General features: G+C 33.5%; 1 protein-coding gene across 1 annotated transcript in view; it reads left to right on the top strand.

Moving 5' to 3' along the window:
• The first annotated feature begins 9,823 nt into the window (after nucleotides 1–9,823).
• LOC148933872 (uncharacterized) overlaps nucleotides 9,824–19,396 on the top strand; it is a 10,416-nt gene continuing 843 nt past the window's right edge. Inside the window, exons 1-2 of the mRNA XM_089061848.1 lie at nucleotides 9,824–9,838; nucleotides 13,205–13,714. Of these exons, the coding sequence (XP_088917974.1) occupies nucleotides 9,824–9,838; nucleotides 13,205–13,714 (525 nt within the window). The remainder of the gene's footprint in view (nucleotides 9,839–13,204; nucleotides 13,715–19,396) is intronic.

The following is a 19,396-nucleotide window of genomic DNA, read 5'->3' as shown; positions in this document are numbered from 1 at the left end:
ATTTGCATAACTCTCTTGATTTAAATTTTTTTTTCGTTAAATATATATCAAATTAGAGGTAATTCTATAAGGATTCTAACGAGATCTCAATTGCGTATGTTCCGACGATAATTTGATGATAAAATTTTATTTATTTCAATTATCGTATATGTGATAAATAGATTTTATATCAATAAATACATCAAAAAAGTTTCAATACAATGCATGTAAAATATATATAAAACTGTATTGAAGTTTACGTGTATGTACATTGAAATATCTATATCATTGTGGGGATGTATCATATCCTAATACTAAATATTAGGAAAACACAAAACACTTATCGTCCATTGGATCTTGTGATCTAACGATTAGTAGATTAATGCCATGTGTTATCCAATATTGTACTATATTTTTAGCCTAATAATGTTGCTCGGATAATAATGTAGCATTTTAGTCTAATAATGTAGATTCTTAGTCTAATATTGTAGATATCCAGTCTAATAATGTACCTCGGCTAATAATGTAGATATCGAGTATAACAATGTAGTTTATCACAACCATCCAATCTAAAGATCCAAGGGCTATGATTTGTGTTGTGTTTTACACTAAGAAGCTATAAGGACCCTAACACACCTCATTCATTGTGTTGATATTTGTAATACACTATGTTGGTGCCAGAAAAACCATGAAAATTATTATATTATGACAAATTGATGATTTTATCCTTTTATTGACATTTGTCTGCTATTTATTAAAATCCGTGAGTTTTGATCTTATTCACTCGTTTTAAGATCCAATGATGTATGATTGGTCTTAATTAGTTTTGGGTTGGAGTACTATATGCATTTTAACATGACCCTATTTTGTCAAAAATATGTTTTACCAAGAATATATATTGAGGACTAGAGACGGCATACATGTATATTGTAGTGCCCTAACTTCACCATGCGCTTTTAGTTTTTTTAAGCTATAAATGCATGGTTTAGTTGTTCACATCAATCACCTTAATACAATATTAGTAGGGGCCAATTAAGCTATTAACTAGCTTAATTTGCTAATTTATATAGAAATGTAACTCTTATTTATATAATATATAAAAATGGAGTTTTGGAGAAATTTACAAAATTATCATTTAATTTATAAAATTATATTATATATATATATATATATATATATATATATATATATATAGGGAGATGATCAAAATAAGTATGTGTTTAAATCCAAAAATGCAGCCCAAATCTTGGCCCTATAATTAGATGATCTAATGGTCAATAATTAACCAAAAATACGGAAGGTCATAATTAAGCAGTTTTAGGTCATATTATAAGATTTGAGTTTATGCCATGTTAAGATCATTTTAGGTCATGCTTTGTTAGCATGACCTAAAAATAAACTAACTATGACCTAAAAATGCCCTACGTATGACCGCGTTCTGCGTTTCTGTATTTAAATCCGGTCTTCATAGATCAAAACCCTATATATATATATATATAGGGATGTATTTATATACTTTTCCTATATTATATGCTTTTTCCTTTTTAATCCCCACCATATATTCTTAAGATCTAATGGCTGAAATTAGGGCCTAATCAAGTATTTTTTATTAATTAAAAAAATCAAAAAAGGGCTTTTAAGGTATTAGCAATATCGGTAGTTATGGAAAGTCCATGATTCTCTCCCCTTCTAAATCTTGCAACGCTTTTTTCATAATCTCCCAGAATTTTGTCGTCTCTTGTCATATTTCTTCTCTCTTATCTTTTTTTGTTATTCGACCGTGAGAATTCTGGAACTTAACAAATCGTGCGTTCGTGCGTTGGTTGTAATTATCGTGTGTACAATTTTTTTCGAGAGAGTTCCGGGAAGATTTTCTTTACTACAATGGATGAAGGTGGTTCTTCAATAATGGACGAAGCTTATGATTCAACCATGGACGAGGGTAAATATTTTCGAAAATTAATAGATTATTGTGTCCACGTTTCATTAAGTCCCAAATCACACATATTAACGCACCCCTCTTCGATTTTCTGTATGTGTTATTTAAAACTTGTTCCATAACTGACTTTAACAAGGAGCATGAGTTTGCTTAAGGGGTCGGCTAGGGTTTACAGTTTAGTTAGCATGGGCTAGGGTTTAGAAAAGTGGCGTCTGGGATGTTGTATTATTAGATAGATAATGCATGTTTTATTTTGGCTTGGTTACGGTTTAGACACGTTAATTAATCTAGGGTCTTGTGTTATTAGATACAATTAATGTAGATTTAGTACTGTATAATGTAAATTATTAGATAGATAATGCACTTTTTATTTTGTCTTGGTTACGGTTTAGACACGTTAATTAAACTAGGGTGTTTTGTTATTAGCTACAAATAATGTACATTTAGTACTGTATGATGTAAATTAGTAGATAAATAATGCACGTTTTGTCATTTTTTCACAGTGTTGGTTGTACCTGATTGCTCTCCAGATTTGAAGCCCGTCGTTGGTCAAAAGTTTCAATCACTAGATTTTGCTTTCGCGTTTTACGATATATATGCCCGCGCTGTTGGAGATGGTGAAGGAGAAAGAACTTCGTAAGGGCAAGAGAAAATGTTGATGTATTTTGTACCTAAAAACATTATTAGTTTTCATTTTCGGTTAAGTCTTAGTATTCATTTCGTTATCCTAGTGTTACTAATCCTAACAACTATCAACAATTTATGCCTATTAAATTTGCATTTTTAGTCTGTTAATGTACGTTATCAGTAACGAAGTCGTACATTATTGTTTACAAGTAGTTAACTTAATTCGACTACAGGGCATTATTATAAACATTTTGTACATTACACATAAGAACATTGAATTATTACACTGTTAATGTACATTATTATTCATGAAGATGTACATTATGTACGCAATGACTTATGTTGATGTAGATTATATTTCCGGGTTAGTTCATCATTAATAAGCATATCTTGTCCGGGTTAGTTCATCATTAATAAGCATATCTTGTCCATTATTCGATTAATTTCATCCATTATTAGTCTGTTAATGTTCATTATTAGTAACGAAGTTGTACATTACAGTTCATTATTAGAAACATTTTATACATTACACATAAGAACATTGACATTACACGGTTCTTTACATCCATTATCTGTGTTGTGTTTACGACATCAGACACTAGTACCAAAATATGCTTCTGTTAGCAAGATGTTCCGCATACTCTGTATGGTTCAAAACAGACCAAGCAACAAGTAGTCTTTTTTTCCTACCAAAATGATCTATCCAAAAAAACATGGGGTTAAAAGTAATATAAACAACGTTTCCAATTATTATCCATACGATCAATCCAACCCATAATCATCGACCCACTTCTCGAAGTTGAACTTTGGCGGCCGCTCTCTCCAATACCTGGTGGCATGAGTTTGGTTGATGCCACCTCTGGAGTTATGTGGATAAGTCAACAAAGTCTTTGCAAACTTTATTCGGAACATTTCCAAGCTCTTTGTCCCCTTGGCGCTGAGGCCGCACTCCCAATCTTTCTCACTTTCCCCGAAGTAAGTCTCCCAACCTTGGCTGCTTCGCTGCTGTCCAAAAATCAGTAATGTATCGCATTAATATTTTATAATGCATACTACTTGTTGTATAATGTACAAATGGAAACAGCTAATGCACCAAGGAATATTACATTCTCTCAACTATTGACCTTTTATAAAACCGAATTATTTAAATTAAAAAAAATATATAATGTACACCACTTCCTACAATAATATACTCAATGCAGCAAATAATGCACAAACGTGTACGATATTCACTCAATTACATTCATATTAAGAACCCAACTGATGTAACTTCAAAAAACAACATAATCTACACCACACCCTACAATAATGCATACTACTTGCTGTATAATGTACAAATGGAAACAGATAATGCACCAAAAAATATTACATTCATGATGTACACCACTTCTTACATTAATGTACTAAATGCAACATATAATGCAAAAAAAAGCAAATAACAAAAGATTGCTCACCTGCAGTGGTGGGTTGGCTTTTGTAAGGTCGGCCTCTCTTCGTCATGATAGATCTGTGAGACAAACCACAAATGAAAACCGCTACATTAAAAATTCAATACTGTACAGAACCTTAGCAAAAATGGCACCGGTTTTGAAAAATCGACACCAAATGTAAATCAATCGAAACTTCAATAACTAAAATCGACCAATACAACGACCTAAAGCCACAATGAACTGAAAGGGGCGAATAATGAAGATAAACCTACAACAAATGAACAAGCTTTCTTGATTTAACAATCAAATCGTCCAAATGTTTGCCAAAAAAGTGACCGTATTTAGTAGAAAACTCCGAACTGTCGACTATAGGTAATTTTTATGGCTAAAATCAAATCGGGAACTGCTCTATTACCAAAAATCGGAAATTTGGAACCCTACCTTGTTGTCGATTGCAAATCTTCCACCGATTGTAACGTTGGTGCATCGACCGTAGGGCGTGATTCCAACACAAACCGTCGCTTAGAGAGGAATCTCCATGATTTTGCAGCGGCTAGGTTTTCAAAATGGGAGAGAAAGGGTTTCAATCGTGAGTTGAGGGATGAGAGAGGTTTTGTGTGTGAGAGAGAGTGATAGGATGGAATGTTAATCAGTAGCAATGAATAGCCCCCTGAATTCTCGCGCCTTCCGTTTGAAACGTGTGGAATCCTCTGTTGGTTTACCATTGTACCCTTATAATGCACAAAATTGAACTAATAATGCAACACGGGATCATATATATCCTCTTAATCTAGTCCGTCCATTCCATCAATCTAATGGATATAATTAAGAAGGAAATAGTATCCAAAGGGGTAAAAGGAGTTTAATGCTCCCCTATATATATATATATATATATATAGAGTTGTAATCAATGTCGAACCCTTCTTAAAGACCGAACTAGAGAACAAATCAGGGCCATAAGATCTAGTTTTTTGATGAGATATGTTGCTGTGCAAATTTTTTTCGCTCTTCATTACAAGCCAATTTTACTTCATTGTATAGGTTTATTACTTCATTCTGTACGTAATACATTGAAACTACAACATGTTTTTACTTGCTTCAAGTAGGTTTTGAAATGATTCAACATATGCTTCGTTCGAATTCATTAACATGAGTTTTTACTTTATTCACATTAAAAAATGCAATTTATTCAAGTGAATTTATTACTTCATTCAGAAACGTTATTACTTCATTAGATAAGGTTTTTACTTCAATCCAGTAGGACTTCAAATGCTTCTACACATACTTCATTCATATAATTTATTATATTATTCCATGTGTTTATTACACCATACCAGCGTCGTAGCGGTGGTGATAGATATTGTAGAGAGAAAGAACGGCACGCGACGGCGAAACTGCATTTACGTACTAGAATGAAGTAATAATCCTATTAGAATGAAGTAAAAACCTACCGGAATGAAGTAATATATTCTGGAATGAAGTTAAATATTCGTAACGTGTTAGTATGACTTATTTACCTTCGGATGAATAAAAATAGACTTGTGATGAAGGAGAAAATAATTTATAAATTTTTGAATCTCATCCATAAAAAACTAGATCTAAAAATCCTAATTTGGTATGGTTCGGTGGTTCGGTCTTTAAGAGTGGGTTTGTGGATAATGGGACTCTATATATATATATATATATATATATATATATAGGTTTGTGTTAAAATGACAACCCCTCTTAAAATGACAACGTGACAACGCTTATACAATAATATTATAAACGCTACACAATAATATTACAAACACTACACAGCAATCTATAGATTGTTGTATAGTGGTCGGATATTGCTGTTCAAGAAAAATTGATGTACAAAGACCAGCATATTGCTGCCCGTCTTTTTCCAGATTTTTTTTTTGCCACGTGACAGCTTATTATTCGTCCACGTGTACAAATGATTGGCTAGGAATGGTGGTATGGTGTTATTTTAAGGGGTGGTGGCACCCTAACATGCCCCTATATATATATATTTAAAAGCTATTAAATGTGGGATTAAGTGGAGTGAGTGGGAGGTTTTACTAAGTCATGTGTGAGTAAGTGCAGTGAGTGGGAAGTTTTAATATGTCTACATACACGATGCTTGAGGTCATGTGTATATATAGGGTTTTAAATGCAGAAACGCAGAATAAAGTCATACGTAGGGCATTTTTAAGTCATAGTTAGTTTATTTTTAGGTCATGCTAACAAAGCATGACCCAAAATAATCTTAACATGACATAAACCCAAATCTTATAATATGACCGTAAACTACTTAATTATGACCTTCCATATTTTTGGTTAATTATTGACCATTAGATCATCTAATCCTAGGGCCAAGATTTGGGCTGCATTTCTTGATTTAAATGCATTCTTATTTTGATCATCTCCATATATATATATATATATATATATATATAGGGCAGCATTAGGGTCCTATTACCCCTTTAGTATCTTTTTCCTTGTTAATATCAACCATTAGATTAGTAGGATGGACGGACTTGATGAAGCATCACAAAATTATCCCGTGTTGCATTATTAGTTTAATTCTGTGCATTATACGGGTATAATTGTAAAACAACATTGCATTAAAACGGAAGGAGCGAGATTTCAGCGAGATTTTCATAGACCTTCCATCTACCCACTCTCTCTCTCACTCCTCAAACCCACGATTCAACATCGTCTCCCCTAATTCCCCCCTCCCCAATTTCCAATCCCTAGCCGCCACTCCAAGCCACCGGAAATCAACAACTACACGGAGAAGAGAATTCTACCAGATTTTTCTCACTCGCTCGACGCAACAACGTTTTAATCGGTGGAAGACTTGCAATCAACAACAAGGTAGGGTTCCTGATTTTGGGTTTTTCAATTGGGTTTTTCTTCAGTATTGATTGATTAGTTCGCTAAATCGGAGCAACTACACGGAGAAGACGAATTCTGCGGGATTTTGCTCACTCGCTCGACGCAGCAACGTTTTAATCGGTGGAAGACTTGCAATCAACAACAAGGTAGGGTTCCTGATTTTTGGTTTCTCAATTGGGGTTTTATTCTCTGTTGTAACAAATTCATTATATATACCGTTTGTTACATTATTGAACTCTATCTGCTGCATCATTTAGATCTGCCATTGTGGTAGATTTAATTTATGCTACATTATATGGACTTGTTGGTACATAACTGATTTGCATGAAAAATGAAATAGCATTTGGTAATATTTTTATGTTTTTCCTTGAATCATCTACTTCAACTTGACTGTATTGAAGTTAATAGTTAATTACTGCTTTACAATTGGGTATTGCTTGATTTTTTTGAGGAAGTCTTATTGTGTTGTAGTTCCTGGTCTGTATCACAGAACAAACAATGTCTAAGAGAGGAAGACTGTTCAAAAGCCAACCAACCCAGAATGCAGGTGAGGAATGTAATGGAGTAGTTGTACATTGTGGTAGGCGGTTGTGTACATTATGTTATTTTTATATGGTGAAACTATTGGTTGCATAGTATGCAATTAATTCTATTGAATTTTCTGTCCCCCCGAGTTGTGTTGTTGCATTGGAGTGGATGTTTTAGTTCGTTTGTGCATTATTCGATTGCTTTCGTACATTATTTGCTTGCTTTTGTACATTATTGTTAATGTCGTGTCTAATAATCCAATTTATTATAGTTGTAATGTACAACTATATTTATTTAATGTATATTTCTTACTGAGTAATGTACGAATATAGTATTTTAATGTATGGTTTTCTAATTCTGTTTGTGATCAGATGGGCCACCATGATTCGAGAAACTCTACAACACTGAAAGATATAGAGAATGACAAGGAGAAGCATACGTGGAAGAGAAAATATTGACATTTTTTAGTTTGTTTTCAAGATATATTGTTTTTTATACTTGCTTTAAGTCGTACGTTATTTAGTAGTTAAGTATTACATTGTTTTGGAGTTGACCTACTTTATAATTTTATCTCTACTATTATTATGTTATAAGTTTACTATATACGTTTGACCCATGGATTGGTAAATCCAAAGGGCATAAATTCAAGTTCCTTGTAACATTATTCTCTGTAATCAGTACATTATTCACTGTTACGAATGTACATTATTGGTACATTATTTACTGTACCAAATCTAAATCAAACATTAAAAAATGAAATTTAATTCATGTGTTGGTACTATACCCTAGTCCCATGGGTTGCTAAACCCAAGGGGAGTGATTCAAACTCTCTGCCCTTTGTGATGGTTCCGTTTGTGAGTGGGTACTACAACCTAGTCCCATGGATTGCTAAACTCAAAGGGCATGAATTCAATTTCCTTTCAACATTATTCTATTCAGTCTGTACATTATTCAATGATCCGTGCACATTATTAAATACTATTGGTACATTATATACTGTACCAAATCTTAAATGCATTAAAAAATGAAATTTAATTCATGTTGTGTTGCTATAACCTAGCTGTTGGGGTTTGTATACTGAAAGATGCTTCGAGCGTACATGCCTTTGTACAGTCAGCTTGTGCATGTATACGAGAAACGCCACGTCCACTTGTTTACCTAATTATGAGAATAAATAATATAATATAATGGTTTATTATTGAAATATAATAAACAAGTCTAAGGTTTTTTACTAAGAAGGTCAAGTAGGGAAATTCGATGAATCTCCTCATGAGTTTTCCAGTAGGGGACTTGGCCAGATCTAGTAAGAAGAAAAACGTATTCACAACCTAGATAGGCTTTGGCTACCTATTGGAACGGTTGCGGTGTTTGTGATAATTCTCTCTTACCTAAGAAGAGATTAGTAACACCGGTGTGGTAAAGCACTGAAAGGATCTAATCCGAAATGTATTCTTTATTGCTATCTACTGAAAGAATATATTCCAGAAAGTTTAGTATTTTCTAGTCTATGATATTAATATCAATATTGTTTATTCAATCAAACGCCACTTTGACTTATCAATATGTGAGAGTTTGTACGTAACTCAAGTTCATGATATCTTGGGTGGTAGTAATTGAATAACATGAAGGTATTGGAATATTATTTCATAGAATTCGCGTGCCCAGTGTGGTATGATTAAATCCCTAAAAGGGTGATCCCCAATGAGGTGTTTGAAAGAGGAATTTATTATTCAGAAATCTGCGCAGTTGGAATTTATTCCACAAATAATAAATAAAGTTTCAAACTAGAAAAACTCTTTGGAGAATTAATTTAATTCTAGTCACATAGCAGACAAAAGAATTAAATTGATGGATCAAGATAATCTTAAACGCGGGAAATATTATAAAATAAAATGGACCCAAGTTATTTGTAATTTGGTGATTTAAGTGGGAGTGCAATATTATTCTTTAGTGGAACAAAATAATATTCCATTGATAATATATTAAATCATGGTCATTTGATTAATTAGCAATTTATCTAATGGGTGAGCCCAACACTTAAGTCATTCCATGGATCCCCTTACTAGCCCAATAAGGTCCACTATAAATATTGAATGAAAGGGAAACCCTAGCACACAATCCAAGACAACACAAAACCCTAACCCTAGTGCCTAGAAATCGGCGCCTCCTTCCTCTTCCTCTTGGTCTCGATTTTCGAGCCATAGTTGTGGGAGAATTAGGGTTTTGATTATTGTTCTTGATCTATCCTAATTCATAGGATTAGATCTAGACAATTTGGTGTTTGTATTGGTTTTCCCTAGATCCATTCAAAGTTATTTAATTGGTTTTCTAAGATCCGCCCACACGGATGGAGAACCAAGGACGTGGGAATAGTACGGAAGATTCGTGGTCGATAAACCAAGGATCTCCGGGTGGTGCAGCTAGCAACGTCAATCCAATGATGGATTATGAGGTAACAATCGAATCTACATCGAATATGCATGATTATATGTTTATTTGATGTTATATCTATAGATCTATGTTAATTGCATGAAATTGGAGTCGAATGCATAATCACCTAAATAGATCCGTTCTAGGACCTGTTTGGTTTCCGTGTCTTCCGCTGCGGTAGTCCCAACAACTGGTATCAGAGCCAATTTTTTAGGCTCTGATTATGTATTTGATTAATTGAATTTTTCGAAAATTGTAGTGTTAAAACTTGGGATTTTCGAAAATAATGCAATATGTGTTGGATCTATGTTTTTCTTGATTTTAATTTTGGATCTATGATATGATGTTCTAGACCGATGAAAGAATATTATGAATCTTGGATTTTATTCAAGTTTTTCACAAAAATATTCTAGATCTATGATGAACATCATTAGATCTATATATTCTAAGTAATATATACTAGATTATATGTTTGTTGATTACATATATGTATGTGTTTAAGTGAATATATGTTTTTGAATCAAGAAATAAAGTGGTCCATGATTGAATACTTGGATCGATGAAAGAATATTATGAATCTCGAATTTTATTTGAGTTTTTCACAAGAATATTATAGATCTAAGCAAGTATTCATAGATCTATAGTTTTATGTTCTTAATATGCTAGATCTATTTAAATTGCTAAAAAGCTAGATGTTTAAATATGCATATGTGATGAACATAAAAGAATTGTTACAAATGTAGAAACGAATAATTAAGATTTAAGATCGCGGTCAAGCGAAGCGACCGCGATAAAGGAATACATGGGCTAAAACCCTAGATGTGTTCAATCAAACCGGGCTGTGGATCTTGCCTTGTCGGGGATCGCCGATCCAGATCCGGCTGAGTGAGGCAGCCACGGTAGCTGGGGTGTCGTCGTCTTCGGGCGGCGGCGGGCGGCGGCGGCAGTGGCGATCAGCTCCAGAAAAGGCTGCTGCGACGTCATCTTTCTCCGGGCAGCAGCTCCGGCTGACAGCAGCGACTCCGGGCAGCAGCAGCGGCGTCGTCGTCTTCGGGCGGCGGCGGGAGGCAGTCAGCGGGCGGCGGCCACTCCAGTGGGAGCGTCGCGGCGGAAACGCTGCAGTGACAGCAGCCCTTGCTCCGGGCAGTGGCGACGCTCGGAGCAGCAACAGCGGCGCCGTCTTCGGGCGGCGGCAGGCAGCGGCGGCGGCGGCTACTGCAGTGGGAGCAGCCGCGGGAGGCAGCGGAGGTCGGGCGCGGCAGCAGCGGCTGCTGCGAGGCCCGTGGCGGCCCAAACCCTAATTAGGGTTTTGGGTTGCATCGTCGCGTCGTCTCGTTTTTCGTTTTCGCGTTTTGTTTCTTAAGGCACAAGCTATTTATAATTGTGGTTTAAAAGCCTAAACCTAGAATAATTAAATATCTCGTGGGAATTAGAATGATTTTGCAATTAAATCAAGATTCTAATTTAAATGAGAAAAATTGTCTTCTTTGAAAATTTGCCAATTAGAATAATTAGGTCAAATAAATTGATTTAATTTGTTAATTAGTTGATTTTGATGGAGTCTTTCCATCTAGATAATATCATGATAATTAACATAAGGGAATTCAATTTTGATTGATCTAAAATTTTGGCTTTTCCATAATAGAATGGAATTTTAAAGAATATTCTCCTAATATGCTTTCATGTTTTAATTTTAAGGTTTAATTGAAAATTGTCTAATTGGTGTGTTATGGAAATATTTCCTAGAAATATACCTAAGTAAAAGACATAAGTTTTTCAATTGTTTAAAGCCTTAAAATTTTCGAAAATTACATATATATAATAATTGGATGGATTTTATTTGGAATCCTATTCCTAGTTTGAATTTTGTCTTTAATATGCTAGTTTGTAGGTGAATTTTATTTCATCTAGATAACATCGGTTTAATTAAAGAAGTGAAAAATTCATTTGGCATTAACATGCTACTTAAATCCTAAATTATTAAAGTGTTAAATGATTAATTGGATTTTAATTTGAATTTTATCTTTAATTTTGATGAAGGTGAATTTGTTTCATCTAGATAACATCAAATGTGATTTAAAGGTATGAGAATTCATAGAGCATTAATTTTGCTATTAAAATCCTTAATTATTTATTAAGTTGAATTTTGTCTTTAATTTTGATGAAGGTGAATTTTTATTTCATCTAGAAAACATCATTTTGAATTAAAGATGTAATAAGATTCTTCTTGTCATGTGATTTTATTTGAAAGCTATGAGAAATTTTAATTCTCGAATTTAATTGGTGTGTTTTAACTGGATTTAGTCTTAATTGGATAAATGTGGATTTATGTATCCAAGTGGGCATTTTAAATTAAGACTTAGCTAATCTTTTATGATATACACCTAGACATTAATTTTAGGATAATGATGGATTAATTATATCTAAGTAAATCCTAATAGTATTAAAAGGTAATTCTAATAATCAAGATACGTTATTTTAACTAATAATGTATGATTGTTTAAGATTGGACTTAATATCTAGATAATCTTGTTTATGTGAAGATGAAATTTTAATTCTATCTATTTATTTTAGATGCTTAATTAAATGATCAGGTTTCGTCATTATGTTTATGTGAACCTTATGTAAATGTGTTTACATGTTTTATTGATGAATGATGGATATTTAATTTGAGTTATGATTTTATTTGTTAAAATCTAGTTTAACTCGTGCATCGTCTATGTACTTATTGCCTTGCATGCATAGCTAGTACATGTTTAATTATTCTTTGAATGTGGATATCTGCCTTATCTGCTTAAGTGATAATTAAACTATTAAAACCACCAACAAGAAAATATGAAGCGATAATTACAACACGTTTGTATATGGCCTCCATAAAATTGGTCTTAGTGCGAAGTAGTGACCGGCCTGTCTTTACGGGAGGAACATTACCAGTTCGTAAGTTTTGACTTCTCTAGATAAAGGTTATTAAAATCGTAAAATTAGTTTTTCAGTAATATCGCGACTGGTCTTTACCGGAGCAATATTGCTGCGAAATTATAAGGATTGTATTTTAATAATGCTTAGAGGGAGCTATAGGAGGAGGTGCTTGTCCGGTTCGACCTTTCTTTAGAGGAGTTCACGCACAAGTAAAGAATCCTTAGTGCTTAATTTTATGGTTATACGCTTTAGCAGTGTTAGTCAGTCATGCCATTCTTATGGTCTCTGGACTATCTGTCGACATTGTGGCCAGTAAAAATAATGAATTTCTAGCATGAATAAGACTCGGCTTCCTCGTAGAAGAACGTTTGTGCTTGATTTTTGTGGATGTAAAATTGATGAATTGTTTTGTGGTTATTTGCAATTCCTTGAAATTTTACATGTTTATATTGTTGGTATTTATTCTCAGCTTGAACGAAAGATGATTGATACTTGGGATATTTATTATGCCATACTTAGTTCGAGGAAGCATGACTCTGAATTCTTTAAGGAATGGAAAAGTAAACTTGATGTTGATCGTTTGATCAATGACTTGAGATTGATCCTCAGCAAGGATCGTCCACCCACATACCATCTACAAGGAGAGGACAAGGAGTTTCGTGGTCAGTGGCATACCGCGGAATGTCATCTCAAGGGCTTCATTTTGGCCAGTGTTGGCAATGCCCTTGAGAGGTTTGACAAACCTAATAGGCCGTTGGTCAACAAGCCCACGTGGTTTGAAGAAAAGTCCTCTAAGGTAAGAGCTGGTATCGCTGTGAAGCATTCAAGGCAAGATGTATTTGAAGAGGGCCAAGACGTGGGGGTATATGCCCTAGTCATGCTTGGCTACTTCAATAAACTTCACTTGTCGGGGGGGAAAGTCGACCCAGAAACCCAACAGATAATGATCCTTGATGGGCTTCCAGATAGCTTTAATGAAGTCAGAAATGAAATTTTGTTTAGCGACAAAAAGTTTTCGTTTTTGGAGCTTTATAACAAGCTTGTGATTGCTCAAACAAAGATGAAAAGAAGGGGTGGACTTTTGAGATGATCATGTTCAAGTCAGAAGAGTTTATTTTTGCTTTATTTACATTGTTGAATTTTAAGAGTTTTTGATATTGTTTGGTTTTGATATCATATGGATTATTGATATGGAATTTTATTCCTAGTTTATCAATTGTGTTTTTGGATTATCGATGTCATTTTATAATGCTTGCATTATTAGATAAATGAAGTTTTGATTATCCAATTATTTATGACATCAAATGTAGCATGGTTAATATCAAAATGTTTACTTGTGATTAAACTTGTTGATTCAATTATTATGAAGTTTTCTTCTAGAAATATTGATTATTAAGTTTCTTTAATCCTTAAGTCCTTTTGAACCATTATTTTGTTGATGAGTCAATAGAACATTAATGTTCGACATGGATTCAATACAAAATAAAATGATCTCATGATCGCGTTTGTTCAAATAAAGGTGTAAGAAAAATAATCACAATAATTGATTACAAGACAAGTAAATTAAATTCAACTAGAAACAAGATAAGTATTTATTATAAATACTAGAAATTCTTGTGTAGTAAATATAGTGTGCACATTAAATTTATTTTAATGTTCCAAGCCTAGAGTTGACTATTTGATTAGTTATTGTTTTATTTATTTTGTTGTGAAAGTGATAATTAAAATAGTGGGAGTTTTTCTTAATGAATGATTAAATTCTAAGTGTTTAATAAGAGCTTCATAGCTCGTTTATTAAACTAGGATGAATTTAACTCCAAGCACTATTTAAATTGTTTTAATAGCCTTAAAGAATATTGAGACTATTATTTTTTCTACTTTTAAAAGTGGGAGCTAAATTTGTCTCATAGAATATTCATAAATGGAATTAAGGTAATGTTTGATAGAGTTAAAAGGGTTCACACCCTAGAATGAAAGAAGTGATGAATTGCACACTTTCTAAGACTCTAATAACATTAAAAGACATTTCCAAGTTAGCTATTAAAATTAGAATTATTTTTGGATTTCCAAAGAAAGTATTTCTAAAGATCACAACAAATGGTTAAATAAATGAACTCTTGGAATTTATGACTATAAAACAAAGAATGCAATCATTCGGTTTTATTTTGTCATAAGGACTAATTTCCAATTAGTCATTGTGATGAGGTAATTATGTTCATGCATAAATTTACATCACAAATTATATAGCAAGGTTAATACCAAGTTAAGTTGGTATAATATAATTAAAGTTTTGGGAATCATATTCGACATGATTAAAACTTTATATTTGCTATAAGTATTCTAGTTTAATTAGTAGAAATTCAGAAGGATCAAAATAGTGGATTTTGATAGAGGAATATGTATAAGTGCGCTTGAGAAAGGCACATAAAATTATTCCACTGGATCAAATAATCGTGCTCCTTAGCAAGAATTAAGGTTATAAATCACAAGTATATTTTCGTTTTATGTACTCTAGCAAACTATGTTGGTAGATTCTTTTAAAGAATTATAGTTTTGAGTACATAGTGGCCAAAGCCTGCTTTGAGTATAAGTGGGAGAAAATGTGTGTGAATGTGTAGCACAAGGCCAATAAAGCGGTTGGTATACTCGAAAGCATCCTTTGAGTATAAGTGGGAGATTGTTGGGGTTTGTATACTAAAAGATGCTTCGAGCGTACATGCCTTTGTACAGTCAGCTTGTGCATGTATACGAGAAACGCCACGTCCACTTGTTTACCTAATTATGAGAATAAATAATATAATATAATGGTTTATTATTGAAATATAATAAACAAGTCTAAGGCTTTTTACTAAGAAGGTCAAGTAGGGAAATTCGATGAATCTCCTCATGAGTTTTCCAGTAGGGGACTTGGCCAGATCTAGTAAGAAGAAAAACGTATTCACAACCTAGATAGGCTTTGGCTACCTATTGGAACGGTTGCGGTGTTTGTGATAATTCTCTCTTACCTAAGAAGAGATTAGTAACACCGGTGTGGTAAAGCACTGAAAGGATCTAATCCGAAATGTATTCTTTATTGCTATCTACTGAAAGAATATATTCCAGAAAGTTTAGTATTTTCTAGTCTATGATATTAATATCAATATTGTTTATTCAATCAAACGCCACTTTGACTTATCAATATGTGAGAGTTTGTACGTAACTCAATTTCAGGATATCTTGAGTGGTAGTAATTGAATAACATGAAGGTATTGGAATATTATTTCATAGAATTCGCGTGCCCAGTGTGGTATGATTAAATCCCTAAAAGGGTGATCCCCAATGAGGTGTTTGAAAGAGGAATTTATTATTCAGAAATCTGCGCAGTTGGAATTTATTCCACAAATAATAAATAAAGTTTCAAACTAGAAAAACTCTTTGGAGAATTAATTTAATTCTAGTCACATAGCAGACAAAAGAATTAAATTGATGGATCAAGATAATCTTAAACGCGGGAAATATTATAAAATAAAATAGACCCAAGTTATTTGTAATTTGGTGATTTAAGTGGGAGTGCAATATTATTCTTTAGTGGAACAAAATAATATTCCATTGATAATATATTAAATCATGGGTCATTTGATTTAATTAGCAATTTATCTAATGGGTGAGCCCAACACTTAAGTCATTCCATGGATCCCCTTACTAGCCCAATAAGGTCCACTATAAATATTGAATGAAAGGGAAACCCTAGCACACAATCCAAGACAACACAAAACCCTAACCCTAGTGCCTAGAAATCGGCGCCTCCTTCCTCTTCCTCTTGGTCTCGATTTTCGAGCCATAGTTGTGGGAGAATTAGGGTTTTGATTATTGTTCTTGATCTATCCTAATTCATAGGATTAGATCTAGACAATTTGGTGTTTGTATTGGTTTTCCCTAGATCCATTCAAAGTTATTTAATTGGTTTTCTAAGATCGGCCCACACGGATGGAGAACCAAGGACGTGGGAATAGTACGGAAGATTCGTGGTCGATAAACCAAGGATCTCCGGGTGGTGCAGCTAGCAACGTCAATCCAATGATGGATTATGAGGTAACAATCGAATCTACATCGAATATGCATGATTATGTGTTTATTTGATGTTATATCTATAGATCTATGTTAATTGCATGAAATTGGAGTCGAATGCATAATCACCTAAATAGATCCGTTCTAGGACCTGTTTGGTTTCCGTGTCTTCCGCTGCGGTAGTCCCAACACTAGCCCCATGGGTTGTTAAACCCAGGGGAATGATTCAAACTCTGTGTGCTTGGTGATGGTTTGGTTTGTGAGTGGGTACTAAAACCCCATTGATTGCTGACCCAAAGGGTATGGATTCAACTCTCGCCAATCATTAAATACTTACACAAGTACATCATTTAGTATTACACACGTACATTATACGCCACTTGACGTACATTATTTAGTTCTACTTAGCCTAAACATTATTCCCTGAAACATGTACTTAATTCAACAATGAATTTTGATGTATGAGTCAGTAATATGCCCTAGCCCTATGGATTGCTAAATCCTATGGTAATGGCTCTAACTCCCTTTTAGTAGTCAAGGTTTTGTTAGTGAGTCAGTACTATACCCTAGCCCCATAGATTGCTAAACCCTTTTGGGAATGGATTTAACTTCTGTCACACATTAAACTCATTGTAATCTACATTATTCAAAGACGACATATACATTATACAACTATAATCGTACATTAATACAATCTGCATTATACGCTTAACATTGTACATTATTTGTCGAAAATTTACAAGCTATAACTTACGAAAAAAACACGAAAATCTGTAAATGTCAGAAGGATTTCATGAAAATAAAACGATAATTGATGCAAAATAATAGTAAATACAAGAACGAACTAATCACAAACAAATACAGAAAACCACTGATGTCAATTACACGACTAATACAATAACTTTCTACCAAAATTTATCAATAATTCTCGAAATCAATGAAAGAATTAATTAAATGACTTTCTTCCATTGTTGAAAAAACCGAAAGGAATCGAGGGACACCACCAGATTTCGAGAAAGAAGAAAGAGAAATGAACGACTGCTCTCACTAATCGGTATATTTCGAGAAGAAATATAAACCCAGAATTCTTCGATTTAGAAAAGAGAGAAAAGATTAGGAATGAGAATGTCATCAATGGAGAACTCACGCTGAAAGTTTAGGGAGAGAAGAATGATTTCAGTGTGTAATCGTGAAAAATAATTGCTGTAATCTTTAATAGAGATAATTAAGGGAATTACCATAACAAACTAATTAGTGTATGCCCAATTTGACCTTTTCGATTTTTTTCAATAATATAATTAAATACATGTGGCACTATTTTCAGATTAAAACCATAATGTATATTAAAACATCAAACCATGTATAATGTACTGTCAGCATAATGTACAATTCATATAATGTAAATGTACATTATTAGTGTGTACAATATTTAGAACAGTACATTATACATGAATAAAATTTACATTATTAGTGTGTATAATGTACATTATTTACATGGTTTGATGTTTTAATATACATTATGGTTTTCATCTGAATACACTCCTATATACAATACTTTTTATATCATATATATATACAATGAACTTCCGGTCGTACAAATTGCATAGTATCATAAATGGCTACTCCGGGAATTACCCATCCGCCAGGAGAGTTTATAAACAAATAAAGATCTTTGGTCTCATCCTCGATACTGAGATATACCATAAGACCAATAAGTTGATTCGAGATCTCGCTATCAACCTCTTGGCCTAAAAAAAGTAATCTTTCTCGATAAAGTCGGTTGAGTAGGGTAAAATTTATCCCTTAGGAACCGTACATGCACCTCTTGATGCATACGGTTAAAAAAAAATAGCGAAGAAAAGAATCAATGTATAGATTCCAGCCCTCTTTCTTTTATTTTTCGAGCTTTTCTACCTTTTTAATGAAAGGGCTTTTTCTTAGATTTTTTTTAAAAAAAACGAATTTTGATTTCTTCTTTGATAATGATAATATAAAAAGGGGGTAAATAAACTTATTGAATTTACTTCTCATTGATGTATTCTTTCATCGAAATTCAATCCAAATCGCGATGATATTTTCTTGTTCCTGAATGGGCTTCTTTCATCTTTTTAGGTTTATGCTCTACTCCGGGTAAAGATACGCCCGATTTTGATTTGCACATATAGGACAAACCCTCCCATCACCATTTCTTGTTGTTATGACTTTACAAATAATCATTTATGAGACACGTAGTAATCATAAATATATTACCAATTGGGTTTTTCTAAACGGAGTTTGGATACCTCATTTTTTTCGTCCACAGCCAAAGCCAACCATAAATTATTCTAATTGATATAATTCTATGAATTCCCCCAAAGAATGCATTTAATTGCAGTTCACGCTCCAATTTTTCGATGATTCAATTTCTCTTTCTTGGGCGAAACAGAGGATATCTCGGTTGGGGGAGAGAACGGGGAAATCCCATATGACCCAATATATCTGACAAGTCGCACTATACGTCAACCCAAGATGAATCTTCCTCTCCAGGACTTCGGAAAGGAACTTTTGGAACACCAATAGGCATGGATTGAAAGAAAAAATGAAATACTATATTTCACTTTGATGTGGAAACGTA

The sequence above is a fragment of the Salvia hispanica genome, chromosome 1 (genome assembly GCF_029641045.1).
Source record: "Salvia hispanica isolate PSC_SH4W2 chromosome 1, Shi_PSC_v1, whole genome shotgun sequence".
Lineage (NCBI taxonomy): Eukaryota > Viridiplantae > Streptophyta > Magnoliopsida > Lamiales > Lamiaceae > Salvia > Salvia hispanica.
This window is presented reverse-complemented; position numbering and strand designations above follow the sequence as displayed.